The following is an 18,269-nucleotide window of genomic DNA, read 5'->3' as shown; positions in this document are numbered from 1 at the left end:
TCTAAGATGGGTTTCTCAAATGAAAGAAAGGAAGTGACTAAAATGACATAGCAGAAGGAACCATATTCAGAGAGCTGGAAAGTCTGCATTCTGGTTCCAGACGATTTGGACATTGGTGTTTTCATGGGTAAAAGGAGGAAGTTGGACAAAATGACCCCTACACTCTCTTCCGGCTCTGGGATCCAGGTGAGTTATTCTGTGAACTTAGGCAAATTATTTATTTGCAGACCTGAGTTTCCTCATTAGTCAAATGAAGAGGCTGGGTTGGATGCCTTCTCTGGTCCATTTCCTTTCTGAGAATTTACACAATCCCAATGACCTGCCCATGGTCATTGCTACTCTTTGATGTACTTTTTTTTTTTTTTTTTTTGACACAGTGTCTCCGTCTGTTGCCCAGGCTGGAGTGCAGTGGTGCGATCTCGGCTCACTGCAACCTCCATCTCCTGGGTTCAAACAATTCTCATGCCTTAGCCCTCTGAGTAGCTGGGATTACAGGCATGCGCTACCATGCCCGGCTAATTTTTGTACCTTTAGTAGAGACGGGGTTTCACCACATTGGCCAGGCCGGTCTTGAGCTCTTGGCCTCAAGTGATCTATGCCCCTCAGCCTCCCAAAGTGCTGGGATTACAGGCGTAAGCCTCCGCACCCGGCCCTCTGATGTGCTCTTATGCAAGCCACAACTTGGCCCTCCAGGTTGCAGCCTCAGAGACCACAGACAATAGGCTGTGGCTTTTCTTCTCTCTGTTTGGTTTTTCGGCTGCATGCTCACAAATGGGCTAGTGGCGGCTTGGCAGTGAAACCAATCCTTCCATCAAGAGGCCTTAGGTGGTGAGCCAGGATTGCACACGGCTATACCTTCCCGGTTCCTGAGGATTGGTGTCCCCCGCATGTTTAAAGGTGTAGCCAGACCTATGCAGCTTTTTCCTCGCTGTCCTCAGGGCACCGAGTACTCCAGATAAACTCATTGGCAGTCTTTCCCCAGGAAGGGCTCCATGCGCTCCTCTCTCACTCTTCCTCCTGCCTGAGATGCCTCTCTATGATCTTTTCCTTGAGTATTTACCTGAAATGCCTCCTCCTCAATAAATAGCCCTTCCTTATCTCCAAAATCACCATCAATCTCTCCTCTGAATTCTTTTCACAAGTGGTATGCATCTATTTTTAGATATTATCAGTTTGTCTTTTAAGCTCGCTTGCTTCTTGTCTGTGAAGGGCTGGGTGTCTGTTAATGTATACGGTGCCTCATACTAGCAGGCATTCAACGAAACGAGCACTGCCGTGATTTATAAGGGACTTGTAGACATCTATTCTTCCTTCAGGGTTTTATTTTGTTTTATTTGTTTGGGTCTAAGTGGAAAATTTGGGCAGAAACACATTAAAGTTGAGGCTTTGATATGAGTCCCCAAGGGGCCCTGCCTCCCTGTTCAGCCCTGAATTTTGAATATCATCATCACCAGGATCCGTAACAACAGTCTCCTAAACAAAAAACCCAATTGTGAGCCTCCCAGAGGCACAGGTTTCAGTGAATTGAAGGATTCATTAGAGATAGTGAGGCATAGTAGTTAAGACTAGGGCCTCTGCTGTCAGAAAGAACTGGGTTCAGATCCTGTTATGGCCACTGGTAGGCTGTGTTACAAGTTTCTTAGCCTCTCTAAGCCTCTGGTTTCTTATGTAGAAAATGGAATGCTAATACCTTTACCCTGAGATGGCTTCACATTGACCGATGTGGAGCTCTTAGCACAGAGCATGGCTTCAGGAATGGTGGCCCACCACGCGGACACGTGTACTCACCCCCCTGGAGCACCTTATACTCTGAGGGTGTTCCTAGAAATGGCACTAATGGAGTTAGATACCTGACAAGTGGCACAGGCATGTTTGAAAGGCTCGGAGCAAGAAGTCAATGCATTTTGTCTTTTACAAGGGGCTTTTACCTGTGTCATCTCATGATTCCACATGACACTGTACAGGCTGGGCAGGGCAGGTATCATCATGCCCATTTTTCAGAGGAGAAACCTTAGGCTCAGAAAGGTTGAGTGTCTGGCCCAGTGAGGTGGTTCATACAGCTAGACTGTGTCCCTGAGACTTAAACCTGGGTTTGCTTGTTTTGCTACAACTCCTCTTTCCACAACAACACCCTGGAATACTCAAGAGGAGTGGAACTTTGCTTTGGGACTTGGTGACAACGAGACCTGCATACATAAGGAATAGGGTGGCTGTCCCAGGCAGGCACATTTTACAAACAGGTGTAGAGTGAGGGAGCATCATGTCAGGCTCTAGGAGAAAGAATTAGACATGTATCACTGAGTAGGGGAGTTCATGTAAGAGTAGCAGAAAATGGCTGGGTGTGGTGGCTTCTGCCTGTAATCCCAGCACTTTGGGAGGCTGAGGCAGGTGGATCACCTGAGGTCAGGAGTTCAAGACCAGCCTGACCAACATGGTGAAACCCTGTCTCTACTAAAAATACAAAAATTAGCCGGGTGTGGTCGTGGGCACCTGTAATCCCAGCTACTTGGGAGGCTGAGGCAGGAGAATCACTTTACCCGGGAGGTGGAGGTTGTGGTGAGCCGAGATCACACCATTGCACTCCAGCCTGGGCGACAGAGTGAGACTCTCAAAAAAAAAAAAAAAAAAAAAAAAAAAGTAGTATAAAATAATGGAATTAAGATTGAACATATTCTGAAAGGTCTCCACTGCCAAACTAAGGAACTAGGGCTCTATTAGGCCATGAGGAGCCACTGAAACTCCCTTCCCAGAGGAAGGACATGGCACAATTCACAGGGCAACAGATGGTGAGGACAACATGGTGGCTTCCAAACCTTACTCACTAGGAATGGCTGAAGAAACTGAATGTTTGACCTAGAAAAGAGAAGACTTTGGGGAGGGAAGGCGTATTCGCCAGACTTGGGGGACAGTAGAATCATTGTTGGACCAAGGAAAAGACTGCTTTGTTTTATGTGGTCTCTGTGAGCATCCTGGGGAGCAGTGAAGGTCAGTGGGGTGAAAGCTCTAGAGAAATAAATGTTCAGTTCAGATAATGAAGACCTTTCTGGTCCTTTCAGTGCACTTTAACTCAAGTTTTTAAATTCATTTATTTGTTTGTTTTTTGTAAATATGAGGTCTTACTATGGTGCCCAGGCTAGTCTCAAACTCCTGGCCTCAAATGATGCTCCGCCTTAGCCTTCCAAAGTGTTGGGATCACAGGGGTGAGCCCCTGCACCTGGCCAAACCTGAGTTTTGTGAGAGCCCACCTGCGAAGCACTGGAAGGAAACAGGGACTGGTACAGACAAAAATCTCTGCCCTCCTGGAACTCATATGAAATGGGGGGAAGATAGGCCTTAAACAGAACCACCCTAGAAATTAATGTTATAGCCAGAGCTTTTCAAGTACAAGTATGGGCTGCTTTGAGAAGTGTAAAATCCGGCCAGGCGCAGTGGCTTATATCTGTAATCCCAGCACTTTGGGAGGCCAAGGGAGAGCAGCCTGGTCAACATGGTGAAACCCCATCTCTACTAAAAACACAAAAATTAGCCAGGCGTGGTGGCAGGTGCATGTAATCCCAGTTACTTGGGAGGGTGAGGCAGAAGAATCACTTGAACCCATGAGGCGAAGGTTGCAGTGAGCTGAGACTGCACCATTGCACTCCAGCCTGCTCAAGAAGAGTGAAACTCCTGTCTCAAAATAAAATAAAAAATAAATATCCCCCATCCTAGGAGTTGTCGAGAGACATGTGTCATGCTTGAAAGGGCTGGATGACTTCTCAGAAGATTCTGTGTCTCTACACGTGTTGTGAAATCTTCAACAATCCTAAATCCCTTAATTAGAGGGAGAGAAAAGGCAACTGATCAATTGGCTTCTTTTAAAAGCCCATATCTGCATGCTTCGTCTTCACTGCAGTCTGAGGCGCAGAGTGTGGCCAAGCAGGAATTTCATCCTGTGTGTAGCTGGGTGGCTCCACCCATGAACTGAAAATCATTTAGCTGAAATTGTGACACAGCTGCAAATTATAGTCTGCCTGCAGGTTGGGGCTGCGGCTGCGGCATGGCGCAATCCTCCAGTACCCAACATTAAGTAACGCAGGGCAGACTCTTACCAGGGCCCTACTGCTGGTCAGTTGCAAAGACTACAGGCAGCCTGGCTGGAGGAGCTGTGGAGGGGAGAAGGCAAGCTGGCTGTGTCACACTAGCCTGTCTACAGAGGAGCATCACACCCACAATGTCACCATGGCTTTGAGCCTCACGACAGCCCTGGAAGGTGCGTGGATCATGCTGATGAGGATACCAAGGGCCAAAGAAGTAAAAGAATTCAGCCAACATCACACAGTGGACAAGTTCCAAAGCCTGGCTTTGAATCCGGGTCTTTTGACTCCAACTCAGGGATCTTTTTTACTACATTACTCTGGGATTGAGACTGACCAGCTATAGACCCTTCTAGAGAAGATCAAGTGGTCAGTGGTCAGACACCACTGTCCAAACCTGTAGGACCCCTTGCAAAACCTGTGGCACTCAGGGACTTTGAGGCTAATAAAATATATATATATATATATATATATTTTATTATAAAATATATATATATATATATATATTTTTTTTTTTTTGAGACAAGGTCTCACTCTGCCACCCAGGCTGGAGTGCAGTGGTATGATTTCGGCTCACTGCAACCTCCACCTCCCAGATTCAAGTGATTCCAGTGCCTCGGACTCCCGAGTAGCTGGGATTATAGACATGCACCACCATGCCTGGCTAATTGTTGTGTTTTTAGTAGAGACTGGGTTTTACCGTGTTCCCCAGGCTGGTCTCAAACTCCTGACCTCAAGTGATCCTCCTGCCTCAGCCTCCCAAAGTGCTGGAATTACAGACACGAGCCATGGCACCCAGCCAGGCTAATAATATAATATTATTAATACTAACTTCTTACACTGGGCTGTGCCCAACGCTGTGCTGAGCCTTTCACACTCACCATCTCCTTTGATTCTGAGAGCAATTCCACTCAGTTTTACAGTTGAGGAAACAATGGCTTCGATAGGTGAGGAGACTTGGTAGAGCCAAGACTGTGTGTCTTCATGTTGCCTTGTAAGGGGAGCACCACCTCCCTGTCACCGCTGCAGCTTTCTTTGAAAGGAGTGCCCGGGGTCTGGTTTTCCTTGGCTCCCAGGCCAACAGCAACAACCACAATAATAAGCAAAACCCCTCCTTTCCTTTAGACCACACTCAGAAGCATACACAGCACTTTCACACCTATTCATCCCATGCCGTTCATGGAGCTGTCCTCCAGCTTTCTGGCAGGATGAACTTGGTGTCATGAGGCCTCGCCCAGCGTCACAGCTAGTGCCCTGGGTAGGGGCCAAGACCACACATGAGTCTCCTCTTGGGTCCAGGCTCTTTCCATGTCCCTCTCTACCCTCTGCTCTTTTCTTAGTCATCTGCCAGAGCCAACAGTACATCCCATTCTGCCTGGCATGGGTATAGAGCCAGCTGTCTTAGAGCCCCAGAGGCCTGGGAAAGGCTGCCTCGTTTAGGCGCTGACCTCCAAGGTTAAGCAAACACGGGCTCTGGAACCATTTACAGATGGGTATGAAACTCATGGTTGGAGACCAGGTTAATCTCTCTGTGCCCCATAAGATAGAAATAATAATAGCCCCTTTGTATAGGGTTGTTATGAAGGTGAGAAAAGTTAATGTATGTAAAGTGTTTAGCCAGTGCCTGTCCACAGTAAACACTAAATCAATTAGCTATTATTAGTAAGCACTAAATCGGTAGTTATGATTCCCATCTTTACAGTGATATTGATTCACTTATTCAAGAATGTGCATGTTCCAGCCACATGTCAAGCCCTGTGCTAGATTCTGAGAAGAAGATTTGAATAATATGCAACCTGTGCCTTTAAGGAGCTCAGTCTGGAGATGGGGACAGATATCAACAGATAGTTTCAGTGCAGTGGATACATACGGTAATAGAGGTCCTAAGATGTACAAAAGGCTGCATGGGCCTAAAGGACAGAGAAAGGACACTGATTTATGTTCTTCAATTTTCCAAGCCACCTGTCTATTCGATTTTATCTTTCTCAAGATCAAACATTCTCACTTCTCCCTAAAGTTCCAACCTTGTTATGGTGCTCGGTCTTCCTTCCCCACTGCTATGCTGGGGGAAGCCTTGGGACATTTCTGTTCTCTCGTGAATCCTTGAAGCATTACTTTAAAAGAATATATACTCACTCCTTTGTCCATTGTAAACTTTGATATTTGTAAATATCCATAATAGGAACTTTGAAAAAACATATCCCCTTAGAAACAATCAAGCAAACAAAAACATGTAGAATGTCAGAGCTTCTCCCCACTCCATACCCATCCTTTAAACCGATGTCAAGGTGGGCCCAGTGAGGGTCAGTGACGGACCCTGCAGTCTGAGAAAGACATGGCAGAAGCATAAGGTTAGAGGCTGTTCCTGCTGCCTCCTTAAAAATAACAATTTTCCCCCAAATCTGGACTGAAACTGACATTCAATGCCAGGCATGATCTCAGTTTAACCCGTCGTGGTACACATGCATGCACTTCCCATGTGACACTTCTCAGGTGCACCGTCTCATGTGATCGTGTCCACAGCTTTGTGAGTTGAGATGGGTGGGAGTGATTATCCCCAACCATAAGCAAGGCTTCCAGGCTTCAAGGGTTGGAAACCGCTGAGGGTTCGGCCAGCATCAGAACCAACGGCTTCTAATTCCAAATCAAATGGTTTATGCCACACTATAACCCTAAACAAACGAACTGTGTTGTATCTCACTTCCCTACGCAAGTGGAAGATGCTAATATATGTGTATCATGAGAAAGGACCTCACAATTTTCTGCCTCTGGGTTCTGCGGAGACATTTCTTTGATTCAGAGAGAACTTCCCAGGATCAACAAGAAAAGCATGTCATCAGTTCCTAACCCTACCATCCAGGAAACAGTCCGTCATTTTATAAAATTATAAATGCGAACTATTGGAGTTTCTTTATCATCTGCCCCTTTCTCCCCAAGCTGGTCTTGTACAAACATGATGCACGTCCATTGGGTGACAAGTCTGTCGTAAGTGAAACGTTTACAGGCACTACAGGAATGACCTGGTGCCTCGCCCACCTCATTAGAATTCTAATTGGGGTGTGTAGGAGAGGCTTCTATAAATGGTAAGGCAATCCTTGGCAGCCTGTCTGTCAGCACTGTCCGTGCCATTCCCAGAGGAGCCTGAGAAGAGGCAGAGGAGGGCGAAACATGGCTGGTGAGTGCCCGGCATCTTCTCCATCAGGTCCTTGCCAGAAGCCTGTGCTTCCCCTGGGCCAGCCTGCGAAGCAAGAGTGTCCAGCCGGGACAGCTGCCTGCCTCGGGGGCTCTGAAGGCTGGACTTCGTATTTTAGAGTGCTAGCGAGAGGCGGCTCTTTCTCAGTGGTGGTTGGGTACCTCTAGCATATTCTTGGGGTAGAACATCATTGGAATGTAGCTCTGAGTGATGGGCAGCGTGTTCAGTGCAGCTGGAGGTCGCATCTCCTTAGGCAGAGGACGAGCTTTGCCTTGTTTGTGTTTCTTTTACACATCCATCACTACCCGTAAAACCAAAGCAGACAGGATTCGGGTCTCGTGTTTCTCAGTGTAGCTGTATCCAGCTGTCAGCAGTGTCAGCAAAGAAGCACATCTCAGAGCTACCAGGGAGCGAGAGTGGCAACATGTAAGTTGATTTGAAAGAAACCACTGTTTATTTCAAATCAACTTACTTAGGAGCAAACTACACATTCGGAAGCACCAGACAGGCTCTGTGTAAGTGACTTGATGAGCTGAAGCGTCCCCGTAGCAGGAGCAGCTGTGCCACAAGATGTCCTGGTTCACAGGAGAGCACCAGGGAACAGGGGTTACAAAGAACAACAGGAAGTGCAGGTTCCCCAGCTCTGCGGTTACTGTCGAGGATTTGGGCCTTTGTTAATCAGCACTCCTGCTAAGCAGCATGCTAATTATTATCTGTCTTGTGTGCTCAGCCTAGTGGGTTGACAGGGACGCCAAATCCAAACAAGATATGAATCAAACCTGTAAAATATTATGAATGGCAGTTAGGGCTGCTGGAAGATTGGCCAAAGAAATCACTGAGCCAGATGCAACAGGCAAATGCTGGCTACTTCGGAAGCCACAAAAACTGGGAAAGGTGATTGCACATTGGGTCCCCTCCCCTGTCTCCCATTCCTTGCTGTAATGTATGGCATGGCTGGGATGCTAAGAAGAGGTGCTCTGAACCCTACAGACTGTAGCAAGAGGGGAGGTCAGATGTCATCTAGCCCATCTCTCTCCCTCCAGAGGTGGCTGAGGCCCGGGAAGGGGTGGAGGCTTACACACAGTTAATCCATCACAGAGCCAGCTAGGTCTCAGCAGTGCCCTTTCCACCATGTCCTGCTGCCAGAGCTGAGCTCCTACATAAGTGCACATAATATCCGGAACACAGAAAAGCAATTCTGAACCTGGCTTCTCATTTGAGCTTTGTGACCAACTGCTTGTGTGTTCTCTGCCACCCCTGAGTCTCAAGTTTTCAAGATGAAAGATTTGCAATGAATGCATTTTGAGGTTGCTTCCAGTACTAACTTCTCTTTCTCCACAAAGAGAAACCAGGGCTGGGGAGTGGACGGGCACGTGCCCAGCCCCCAGGAATGGGCTCTCCCATCCCTGTGCAGGACCTCCCGTGGACTCCCAGGAATGGCCTGCCCGCTGTGAGCCGTGATGAAATGTCTGTTAACAACCAGAGATGTTCTAAGGTCACAACAGAATGAGGCTGGTTGGGAGAACATCAATTTTGAAAAGGTGGTGGAGAGACAGGTGAATACATTCAGTCCCTTAAATTTGTCCCACATGCAGTTCCTAGCTCAGCTCCAAGTCACTCAGCCAGGAAGTTCCCAGTCAATGTTTCTTGGATTAATGAATTTATTCACTGAACACCTAAGGGAGAAGAGCTGTGCCAGGAGTAGTGGGAAATATGGAGGTGAATGAGATGTGGTTTCTGCCCTCCGTAGCTTTTAGTCTGATTATTTTTTGGTAACACCAGTTTTGTAGGTAAGTAGCATGCAAGGCAGACTGTTATTAAGCTGCATGACAAATACAAAGTAAGTGCTACGGGGACCAACAAGAGAAAGAGACTAGTCTCGTCTGGAATCTGGGATAGGGAAGACTCTGAGAAATGAATAGTACTTGGTCACGGACAATGAGTTGGACTTGATCTGGAGAGGTTTTGCAGGGCAGAGGGAACAGGAAAATAAATGTCAGTGTGAGCAGGTGTAACCCAGGGGACTATCAGGATCACATGTGTGCTGCTTTGAGAGGGCTCTGTGTCCAGCTCCTAATTTAAGGTTCTTGTTGCAATCAGAAAGGATTCTATTATTCCGCCCCTTGGTGGAGAAGGCAGCCTGGGCTGCGGCTGGAAATGAAGGTAGTGGAGGGAGACCTGGCAGGGATCTGCACCAAGTGGCCTGGCATCCCCAGAGTGGATGGGAGAGCAGCTTGTGAGCACAAACGAGGGCTCCAGTGTGGAGAGGAGGCAAAGTTCCCCATCCCCAAAGCCACTTGGAAGCCCTGGGTAAGTGGCAGAGTCCTCAGGGTACACACCTGAACCACAGGCTTCTGCCTGCAAAAGACCAGAATCTCTGTTTTGGGGACTAATGGCTCTGTTCCTGTGGGGCAGCGAGTTTTCTTGCCAACTACTTTTCTGGGCAGAGCACTGGCCTTGGCTTCAGGGACTTCCCATCTCCAGGCCTCATTTCCTCCATTCCCAAAGGACCTGTAACATTCCCAGCGTCGGGGTCTGCCACGAAACCATTCTCCTTGGAGCTGGGACACCAGTTGCCCTTCCTCCCATGGAAGCAGTCAGGAATTGCTCTTGGGTTCTGGCCTCCTTCTCTTCTGTAAATCTTCTAGGCGCTTCCTGGGCCCTCCTCACATTTTTGTACCTGGCATTGGGACCAAGGCAATATCCACCCTCTCTCTGAAAAGGAGATCACCCCTCTGGGCTCAGAGTCTTGTGACTCCAGCTGCTCAGTGTTTGAAATGAGGACCAGCTGCGTCCTCTCTCCCTGGCTCCGTGACCTTCTTCCATTTGGGACAGTGGCTACTCCCTGTTCCTTAGAGACAGCCCATGAGCAGCTTCATTCCACCGGGAATGACAGCTGCCCGTATTTCAGCATTTGTTCCTGTAGGATTCCTTACAGGATAGCTGACGAGTTAATAGTGAAGGTTCAGAGGTGCTCTCTGGATCAAGTCTCCACTCTGCCCCTTACAAGATGAATAGTCTTGGGCAGGTCACTTAACTTGTGTGTCTCAGTTTCCTCATCTCCAAAATGGGGTTATTGCAGTATCCACCTCATGGGTGCTTATGATTACCTGGAAACTTTTTTCATGAGCCTATTTTCTCCTTGTCTTGGGGGATTTAAGAAAAACCCTATGAGGTGAATTACATTTTCTAATCGGGGCGATTCCCAGGGGACCCTCTCCATTAAGTACCTTTTAGCACAAGTCCTCCCTGCTCCCCCATCATCCATTCCCAAGTCCAAAGTCCTCGTGCCTGTGCGCTCCTCTTGTTCACCTCAAATAACTTCATGCTGGCTCCGCCCCGCAGGGCTGTCTCTGTAGATGGAGCAATCATTCTCCTCCCCAGGGCCCACGTGCCAGGCTGGGGTGTGTGCTGAAGTTAGGAAATCTCGCTTAGTAGTGGAGGGCACAAGGCCCAAGATCTTGGTAGGAGCTGAGAGATGGAGTCAGAAGGAGTCAGCCTTACCCTCTCTCAGCGTGATTTTCCTTATTAAAAAAGAGGACAGTGACTCCTCCCCTGCCTCCTTCCTATGACTGCCGGGTGGCTCTGGTCAGATAATTCATGTGAAGGAGATTTGATAAGTGTAGACAATAAATAGGCCTAAGGTAGTGAGTCTCAGTCCTTGCTGCACATTAGAATCACCAAGAGAGCTTTAAAGAAAATGCTGGCCAGGTGCAGTGGCTCACGCCTGTAATCTCAGCACATTGGGAGGCCAAGGTGGGCAGATCATCTGAGGTGAGGAGTTTGAGACCAGCCTGACCAATGTGGCAAAATCTCATCTACTAAAAATGCAAAAATTAGTGGGGCACGCTGGTGTGCGCTTGTAGTCCCAACTACTTGGGAGGCTGAGATTACAGTGAGGCAAGAGAATCGCTTGAACCTGGGAGGCAGAGGTTGCAGTGAGCTGAGATCACACCACTACACTCCAGCTTGGGCAACAGAGAGACTCCATTAAAAAAAAAAAAAAAGAAAGGAAGAAAGAAAGAAAGGAAAGAAGGGAGGGAAGGAGGGAGGGAAGAAAGGAAGGAAGGAGGGAGGGAGGGAGGGAGGGAAGGAAGGAAGGAGGGAGGGAGGGAGGGAGGGAAGGAAGGAAGGAAGGAAGGAAGGAAGGAAGGAAGGAAGGAAGGAAAAGAGAAAGAAAGGAAGGAAGAAAGAAAGAAAGAAAGAGAAAGAAAGAAAGAGAAAGAAAGAAGGAAATGCCAGTGTCATCCCTATCCAAAGATTCTAATTGAATTTGCCTAGAGACACCACTACACTCCAGCTTGGGCAACAGAGAGAGACTCTGTTAAAAATAAAAAAATAAAAAAAGTAAGGAAGAAATAAAGAAAGGAAAGAAGGGAGGGAGGGAAGGAAGGAAGGAAAAGAAAGAGAAAGAGAGAAAGAAAGAGAGAGAGAAAGAGAAAGAAAGAAAGGAAGGAAGGGAGAGAGGGAGGGAGAGAAAAGAAATGCCAGTGTCATCCCTATCCAAAGATTCTAGCTGAATTTGCCTAGGGTGGGTCTCAGAGCAATAGAACATTCTCCAGGTGATTCTTCTGGGCAGCTAGGGTTGACAGCCTCTGGTCTCAGAGATTCTAAACTCTCGCTTAGGAAGAGAAGTCCTTCTGTCCTCTTGTTTTGCCCTGACCATAGGGTGTCTAGGCAGGGAGTAGGCTGTGGATGGCCCCTCCAGGATCTGTATCTAAGTCACTGCTGCCTTGGTTGGCTGCAGGGGTCATATCTGCTCAGGCAAAATTGGCTTTCAGTCTGGGCTTCAGTCCAGCCTCTGCCTAAGCATGTGATATTGAGTAAGTGACTTCACCTGACTGGACTTCCAAATCCCTCATCTGTGAAATAGGGATAGCAACATCTTTTTAATAGTCAATATTTTGTGACTATTAAAAGACATAACGCAGGTGAAATTCTGAGCTCAGTGTCTGACACATAAGAGGTCCTCAATAGCAGCCCATTAAAAGCCCATTAAAATACTTGTTTTTGCCATTATATATGGGATCCCAAGGCATTTGTTTCCCCCAATCTCTGGGGGTCCCGGTGCTAGTGATGGGTATATGTTGAATCCCAACAATAACCCTAAGAGGGAAGATGTTCAGGTCTCACTGTCCCTCTTCTACAGATGAGAAAAGTACAATTCAGAGACATTGAGGCCCTTGCTCAGGGCCTCTCACCGGTCCAGGCACCAATCCAGGGCTCATTTCTCTTCATCCTTACCAGCCCCTTACTCTGCCTGAATGCCAAGAAATTGTGCCACCTGTGCTGCACAGGGCTTGCAAATGTCAGGATATGTGGCAGAAGTTAAAAGGAAACAGCACAGGCTAGAAAGAGAGAAAGGAGAGAGAGATGGGTGCTGAGGAGGAAAGCACCTGTGTCCTTGGAGCCAGAGGAGGGCTGGCCAGGGGCTAAAGATGTTCCCAGTGTCTAGGGGTGGGAAGTGGGATGACTCACAGCCTGTCGGTGACCAGGATCTGAGACCTGGCTTCTGGGCTAAGATCTGCTTCAACTCTGTGACCTCCGCAGATGGCTTCCCCTTTCAGGGTCTCAACTTTCTGACCTGTCATGTGGGCATACTAGATTACATCACTGTTTTTCAAGCTGCCAGTTGCCATCCACTAGCAGGTTGTAAAATCAGTTTAGTGGACTGTGACCAGCCATTAAGAAAGAGAAAAAGCCGAAGAGAAAATATCAGAGTACCCTGATACATAGTATTAGCCCTGTGAAACCTCATGTCTTTTCCAGATCCATGTGTGTAAAGACTATTTAGATTTCTTGATTTGTCCCCCAGGCAGGAGCAGCAAGAGCACAGTGGTGAGATCTCAGCTCACTGCAGCCTCCACCTCAGGGTTCAAGCCATTCTCCTGCCTCAGCCTCCCGAGTAGCTGGAACTACAGGCATACATCACCACATCCAGCTAATTTTTGTATTTTTAGTAGTGATGGGATTTCGCCGTGATGGCCAGGCTGGTCTCGAACTCCTGACCTCAGGTGATCTTCCTGCCTCGGTCTTCCAAAGTGTTGGGATTACAAGTGTGAGCCACCGTGCTCGGCCACTTTTTAGCATTTCTATCAGCCCTCATTAACTCTAGACTTCTGTAAAATAAAAATGCATCTATGTCTAGAGAAAAGATATGGGAAGTAGAGTCTGGGTGGGGGCTAGGGATAGTCCCAGTCACTGGAGTAGCATCACTCCATATTGGGCCCCCTGTCAGCCCCTCTGTGGGGTGGTCCTCTCTGGAATAGGAGATGAGAGCCCCATTACACACCCGGCGACCAAGTCATTCTCACTCGTCTGCTGCAGGTGATTCAACTGCAGAGCCAGGCTGACAAGGATTAAGACGGCGGAATAGCAGCTTCCCTTTCACATCTGGAGTCTTTCTCTGTGCTTTTCACATAACCTCTGCCAAAGAGGGACCACAGAATAAATGGGCAGGGGTTACATTAACATACTTGTGATTATGTTTGGCTGTGATTGATGGTGAATGCCCCCCCCCCAAAAAAAAGTAGCTTAGAAAAATAAGACAGAGGTTTATTTCTTCCTTGCATGAGCAGCCTGTATGCAGGCAGTTCTGGGCAGGCCAGGTGGTGGCACCATTCTCAGGGCCCAGCTCTGTCCAGTCTCCTCTCCACCATCGCTAGGGTACATATGGTTCTGCATGGTCTGAGACAACCGCTAGAACCTTGTCCATGTCCAGATAGCAGGATGGAACAAGAGGAAGAAAACAGGCAAAGGGCATTTGCCAACTGTTTAATATAAAGAGGTTTTCTAAAAAATAAAAAATAAAATAAAAATTGAAAACAGGTATTCAAACAAATATTACCAAGTACACATTCATAGCAGCACTACTCAGAGTAGCTGAAAGGTAGGGACAACCCAGATGTCCATCAGCTGATGAATGCATCAACAAAACATGGAATATTCATGTAATAGACTATCATTCAGCCATAAGAAAAGAATGAACTACTGATACATCCTCCAACATGACCGAGCCTTGAAAACATTACGCTAAGTAAAATAAGTGAGACCCAAATCACACATTGTGTGATTCCATTTGTTAATTTATGAAATGCCCAGAATAGGGCCGGGCGAGGTGGCTCATGACTGTAATCCCAGCACTTTAGGGGGCCAGGTGGGTGGACAATTTGAGGTCGGGAGTTCGACACCAGGATGGCCAACATGGTGAAACCCCATCTCTATCAAAAATACAAAAAAATTAGCCGGGCGTGGTAACACCCGCCTGTAATCCCAGCTACTCAGGAGGCTGAGGCAGGAGAATCACTTGAACCTGGGAGGTGGTGGTTGCAGTGAGGCCAAGATCATACCACTGCACTCCAGCCTGGGCAACAGAGGGAGACTCCATCTCAAAAAAAGAAAAGAAAAGAAAAGAAACAAAAAGAAAAAGAAATGCCCAGGATAGGCAAATCCATAGAGACAGAAAGAGCTGGAGTTGGCAGGGGCTGGGGATAGGAGGAAATGGGGAGTTCCTCCTAATGGATTGGGGGATTCTTTGGGGAGTGAAGAGAAAGTTCTGCCACTAGATAGTGGAGATAATTGCATGTTGTGAATGTACTAAACGCCCCTGAATTGTACATTTTAAAATGTTTTAAATGGCAATTTTTATGTTGTGAATTTTACCTCAATTTTTTAAAAGAGAGATTTCCTGGAAGTTAATACCTATAACTTCTGCCTATAAGTTTTTGGCCCAAATTTACCCTCATGGCCACCGAGCCAGAGTGGAGCCTGGGAAAGCAGTGCCTGTACATATGGGGGATTTCATTACCAGGAAAGAAGGAACAAGTGAACATCAGGATAGATATTTATCTGGCAGTCCACCACATTAGAATTGCTGCTGGCACTGATGTTCTCAGGAAAAAAAATCTGAGAAATTGCCCCAGGCCTGACACTGGAGTTAAGCATTAACTCAGGGAGGTGGCGAGGAATCAGAGTTTGGAGATGTCACACTGTGGGCAAAGCACCTCTGCTGCCTCCGTGTGCTCACGTCTGGAATAAGGGTTAGGAGTATGTGATCGGTCTCTAAGGTTTCTTTTCCCGCTGATGTCTTTTAAGTATGTACGTTGATGAGTCAGTTATAAGAATCACGCGACTCCTGTCTCTTCTCCTCCCTTCACCCAGACTGGTGCAGAAGACAGCCCTGAGGCTCATAAATATACATAAAGCGGTAAACCTGAGAACCTTAGATGGCTGAATACCTTTCCCTCCTCTCCTTTCCTACACATTCTGACAGGGTGGGCTGTGATGAGTGCCATGTCAAGGGCTTTGGGGTTAGGGAGACAGGATCATTGGATCCTTGATTTGGGGGCTGGCAGAGCAATCCTAGGGTTAAGGGACAGGATGATGACTGAGGGAGGCAGCTGGTGAACGGTTCAGAACCACACCGGAAGCTTGATGAGCACGCTCTCAGCTGGCACCCCTACTCGGGGATGCAGGGCAGGCTGTCCCCTTTGTCCAGCTCCCGTGAAGACAGTTCTTTTGGAAGAGATGTTTTCCTTCCAGGAGCTCGGTGTCTCTCCTCTGTCAGAATCCAAACGCTAGCAGGTGTACGATGCAGCATGAGGGCCCCTCACCACCTAGGGCACTTTCTGGACTCAAAATCCTACATGAGACGCTCTTCCAAAAGGTTTCAGGACCACAGTGACAGGGTAGAGTCAGTAAGACCTGGTGAAGAGGAAACACCATTTTCTCTTCCAGACCACTCTTAATACTTCCTAGCCGCCAAATGTGTGGGGTTTGTTCTCATACCAAGCGATTCTCTGTGGACACCACTGGGTGTCCTACAACTCAACTCAATTCTCACACTGTTGGGAGTTAGCACACAGCCCACAGGGTGTGCACACGCCCCTCAGTCCCACAAGACTGCCCCACTTCAGATGCCAGTGCTTCAGAAGTTGTCACCTGTGCTTCTGACCGACCAGATTTAAATCAGGAGTTCCCACCAGCCCCTTCTCAGGTTTGAAGATTTGCTAGAACAGCCTACAGAACTCAGGAAAACAGATGACCAGTTTATGATAAAAGGATACAACTCAGAAGCAGCCAGATGGAAAAGGTGCCTGGGATAAGATGTGGGGAGGGGCGCAGAGCCCCCATGTCCCCCTCCCAGCACTTCCATGAGTTCAGCCTGGAGGCTCCTCAGGCCCCATCCTTTGGGGTTTGGGTTTTTATGAAGGCTTCATTCTTAGGCATGATTCATTAAGTCATCAGTCATTGGTGATGAAATCAACCTCCAGTCCCTCTCCCCTCTGTGGAAGTGGGTAGTGGGCATGAGGCTGAAAGTCCCAAGTCTCTAATCACTGGTTGGCTCCCCTGGCAACCAGCTCCCGTCCTGAGGCTATCCAGGAGCTGCCAGTACCAGTCATCTCATTAGCATACAAAAAGTCACTCATCATTTTGGAGGTTCCAAGGGTTTCAGGGACTTTGTGCCAAGAGAAAGCAGAGATCAAATATATATTTCTCATTATGCCACACCTGGGTTCAGAATCCTGGCTCTGCCAATTTCCAGGTATGTGACCTCAGATAAACTACCTGGTCTCTGAGCCTTGGTTTCTCATTGTAAGATTTCATTGACCACATACATAACGTGTTCTGTGGACTGCGCATAGCAGTTGGCATAAAGAAGGCTGATGACAAAAGTGAGCCCCACTTTTCCTCCTCCTCCTCCAGCTTGCAGCAGTCTCGCACATCCCACAGCCACCCTAACAGAGAGCAAGGCTTGTTGGTGCTGCCGGGACTCATGCTTGGTGTCAGAAAAGGCAGAGATGATGAGTGTGGGCTCTGGAGCCTGCAGTCCTCCACTGTGGAGTGGGGTGACCGTGACCAAGGTACCTGGTTTCTCTACACCTTAGCTTCCTTGTCTGTAAAACAGGACGTCTGCAAGTGTCTGCCTCATAGAGTTAATGAGCTAATGCACATAAACACTTTGAAAGATGGCTGGCACACAAATGCCCAGTAAACTTCAGCTAATAGTATGATCACCACCACCACAGTCACCCCAGGTCTGACCTAGTGGGGCATGCAAAGTGCCCCTCATGTTCTTTCTGCAGGTTTCCCTGTTGGGAGGTACCCTGGAGCTCAGTCTTTTCTTTTTCATCCTCTCTAGGGACAAGACATTGGTCTCTGGGATGAATGGGAGGGGCCTCTACTATTGACACAGCCGCAGCAAACAATGCATGAGCTTTGGTGGAGCAAAGAAGGGTGTGGGCCTGTTGGGAGAGGCAGGTGCCAGCAAGAGATGCTGAGTACCCTGCCCCTCTTTCCTTACCTCTGTGCTGGACAAAGCCTTCTGGAGACGGACTTTCTACTTTCAAAGAACTCGTGGTCTAGAGTGAGCTTTATCTGGAAAAGGACATGCGTCCTTTGGGATTTGGGGGTGGGGTGAAAAATCTCTAGGAAGGCTCAAGTGGTCTGAAACCATATGTTCCATAGAGTTCTTGTTTTATAAAAATATATATTTCCAGAGGTTTTTATTTGAGAGCTCTTCTCTTTTGTTTTTCTTTTCTTTGCTTTCTTTTTTCTTTTTTTTAATTTTGAGATGGAATCTTGCTCTGTCACCCAGGCTGGAGTGCAGTGGCATGATCTCAACTCACTGCAAGCTCCACTTCTCAGGTTCAGGTGATTCTTCTGCCTCAACCTCCTGAGTAGCTGTGATTACAGGCATGCGCTACCATGCCAGTCTAATTTTTTAATTTTTAGTAGAGATGGGGTTTTGCCATGTTGGCCAGGCTGGCCTCGAACTCCTGACCTCAAATGACCCACCCACCTCGGCCTCCCAAAGTGTTGGGATTATAGGTGTAAGCCACTGCACCCGGCCAGCCATTCTTTTTTCTAAAGCGAGTAAAGCTCTACCAAATTGCAACTGGCTGGGATGCACAGAAAGTAGTGAGCAAGATTGGCAGGAGGAGAGGGGAGAAAGTTGGGGGCCGTTTCCCTAGAGAGATCTGGCATCTATCAGCTGTACACAG

At 47.7% G+C, this 18,269-nt stretch overlaps 1 protein-coding gene across 1 annotated transcript in view; it reads left to right on the top strand.

Annotated features, from left to right (window-relative positions):
• Positions 1–7,113: 7,113 nt before the first annotated feature.
• TGM3 (transglutaminase 3) overlaps positions 7,114–18,269 on the top strand; it is a 45,416-nt gene continuing 34,260 nt past the window's right edge. The window contains exon 1 of the mRNA XM_077951383.1: positions 7,114–7,248. Coding sequence (XP_077807509.1) covers positions 7,242–7,248 — 7 coding nt within the window. The 5' untranslated portion in view covers positions 7,114–7,241. The remainder of the gene's footprint in view (positions 7,249–18,269) is intronic.

This window comes from Macaca mulatta, chromosome 10, assembly GCF_049350105.2.
Source record: "Macaca mulatta isolate MMU2019108-1 chromosome 10, T2T-MMU8v2.0, whole genome shotgun sequence".
Classification (NCBI taxonomy): domain Eukaryota; kingdom Metazoa; phylum Chordata; class Mammalia; order Primates; family Cercopithecidae; genus Macaca; species Macaca mulatta.
The sequence above is the reverse complement of the archived record's forward strand: the minus strand, read 5'-3'. Positions and strand labels throughout refer to the sequence as shown.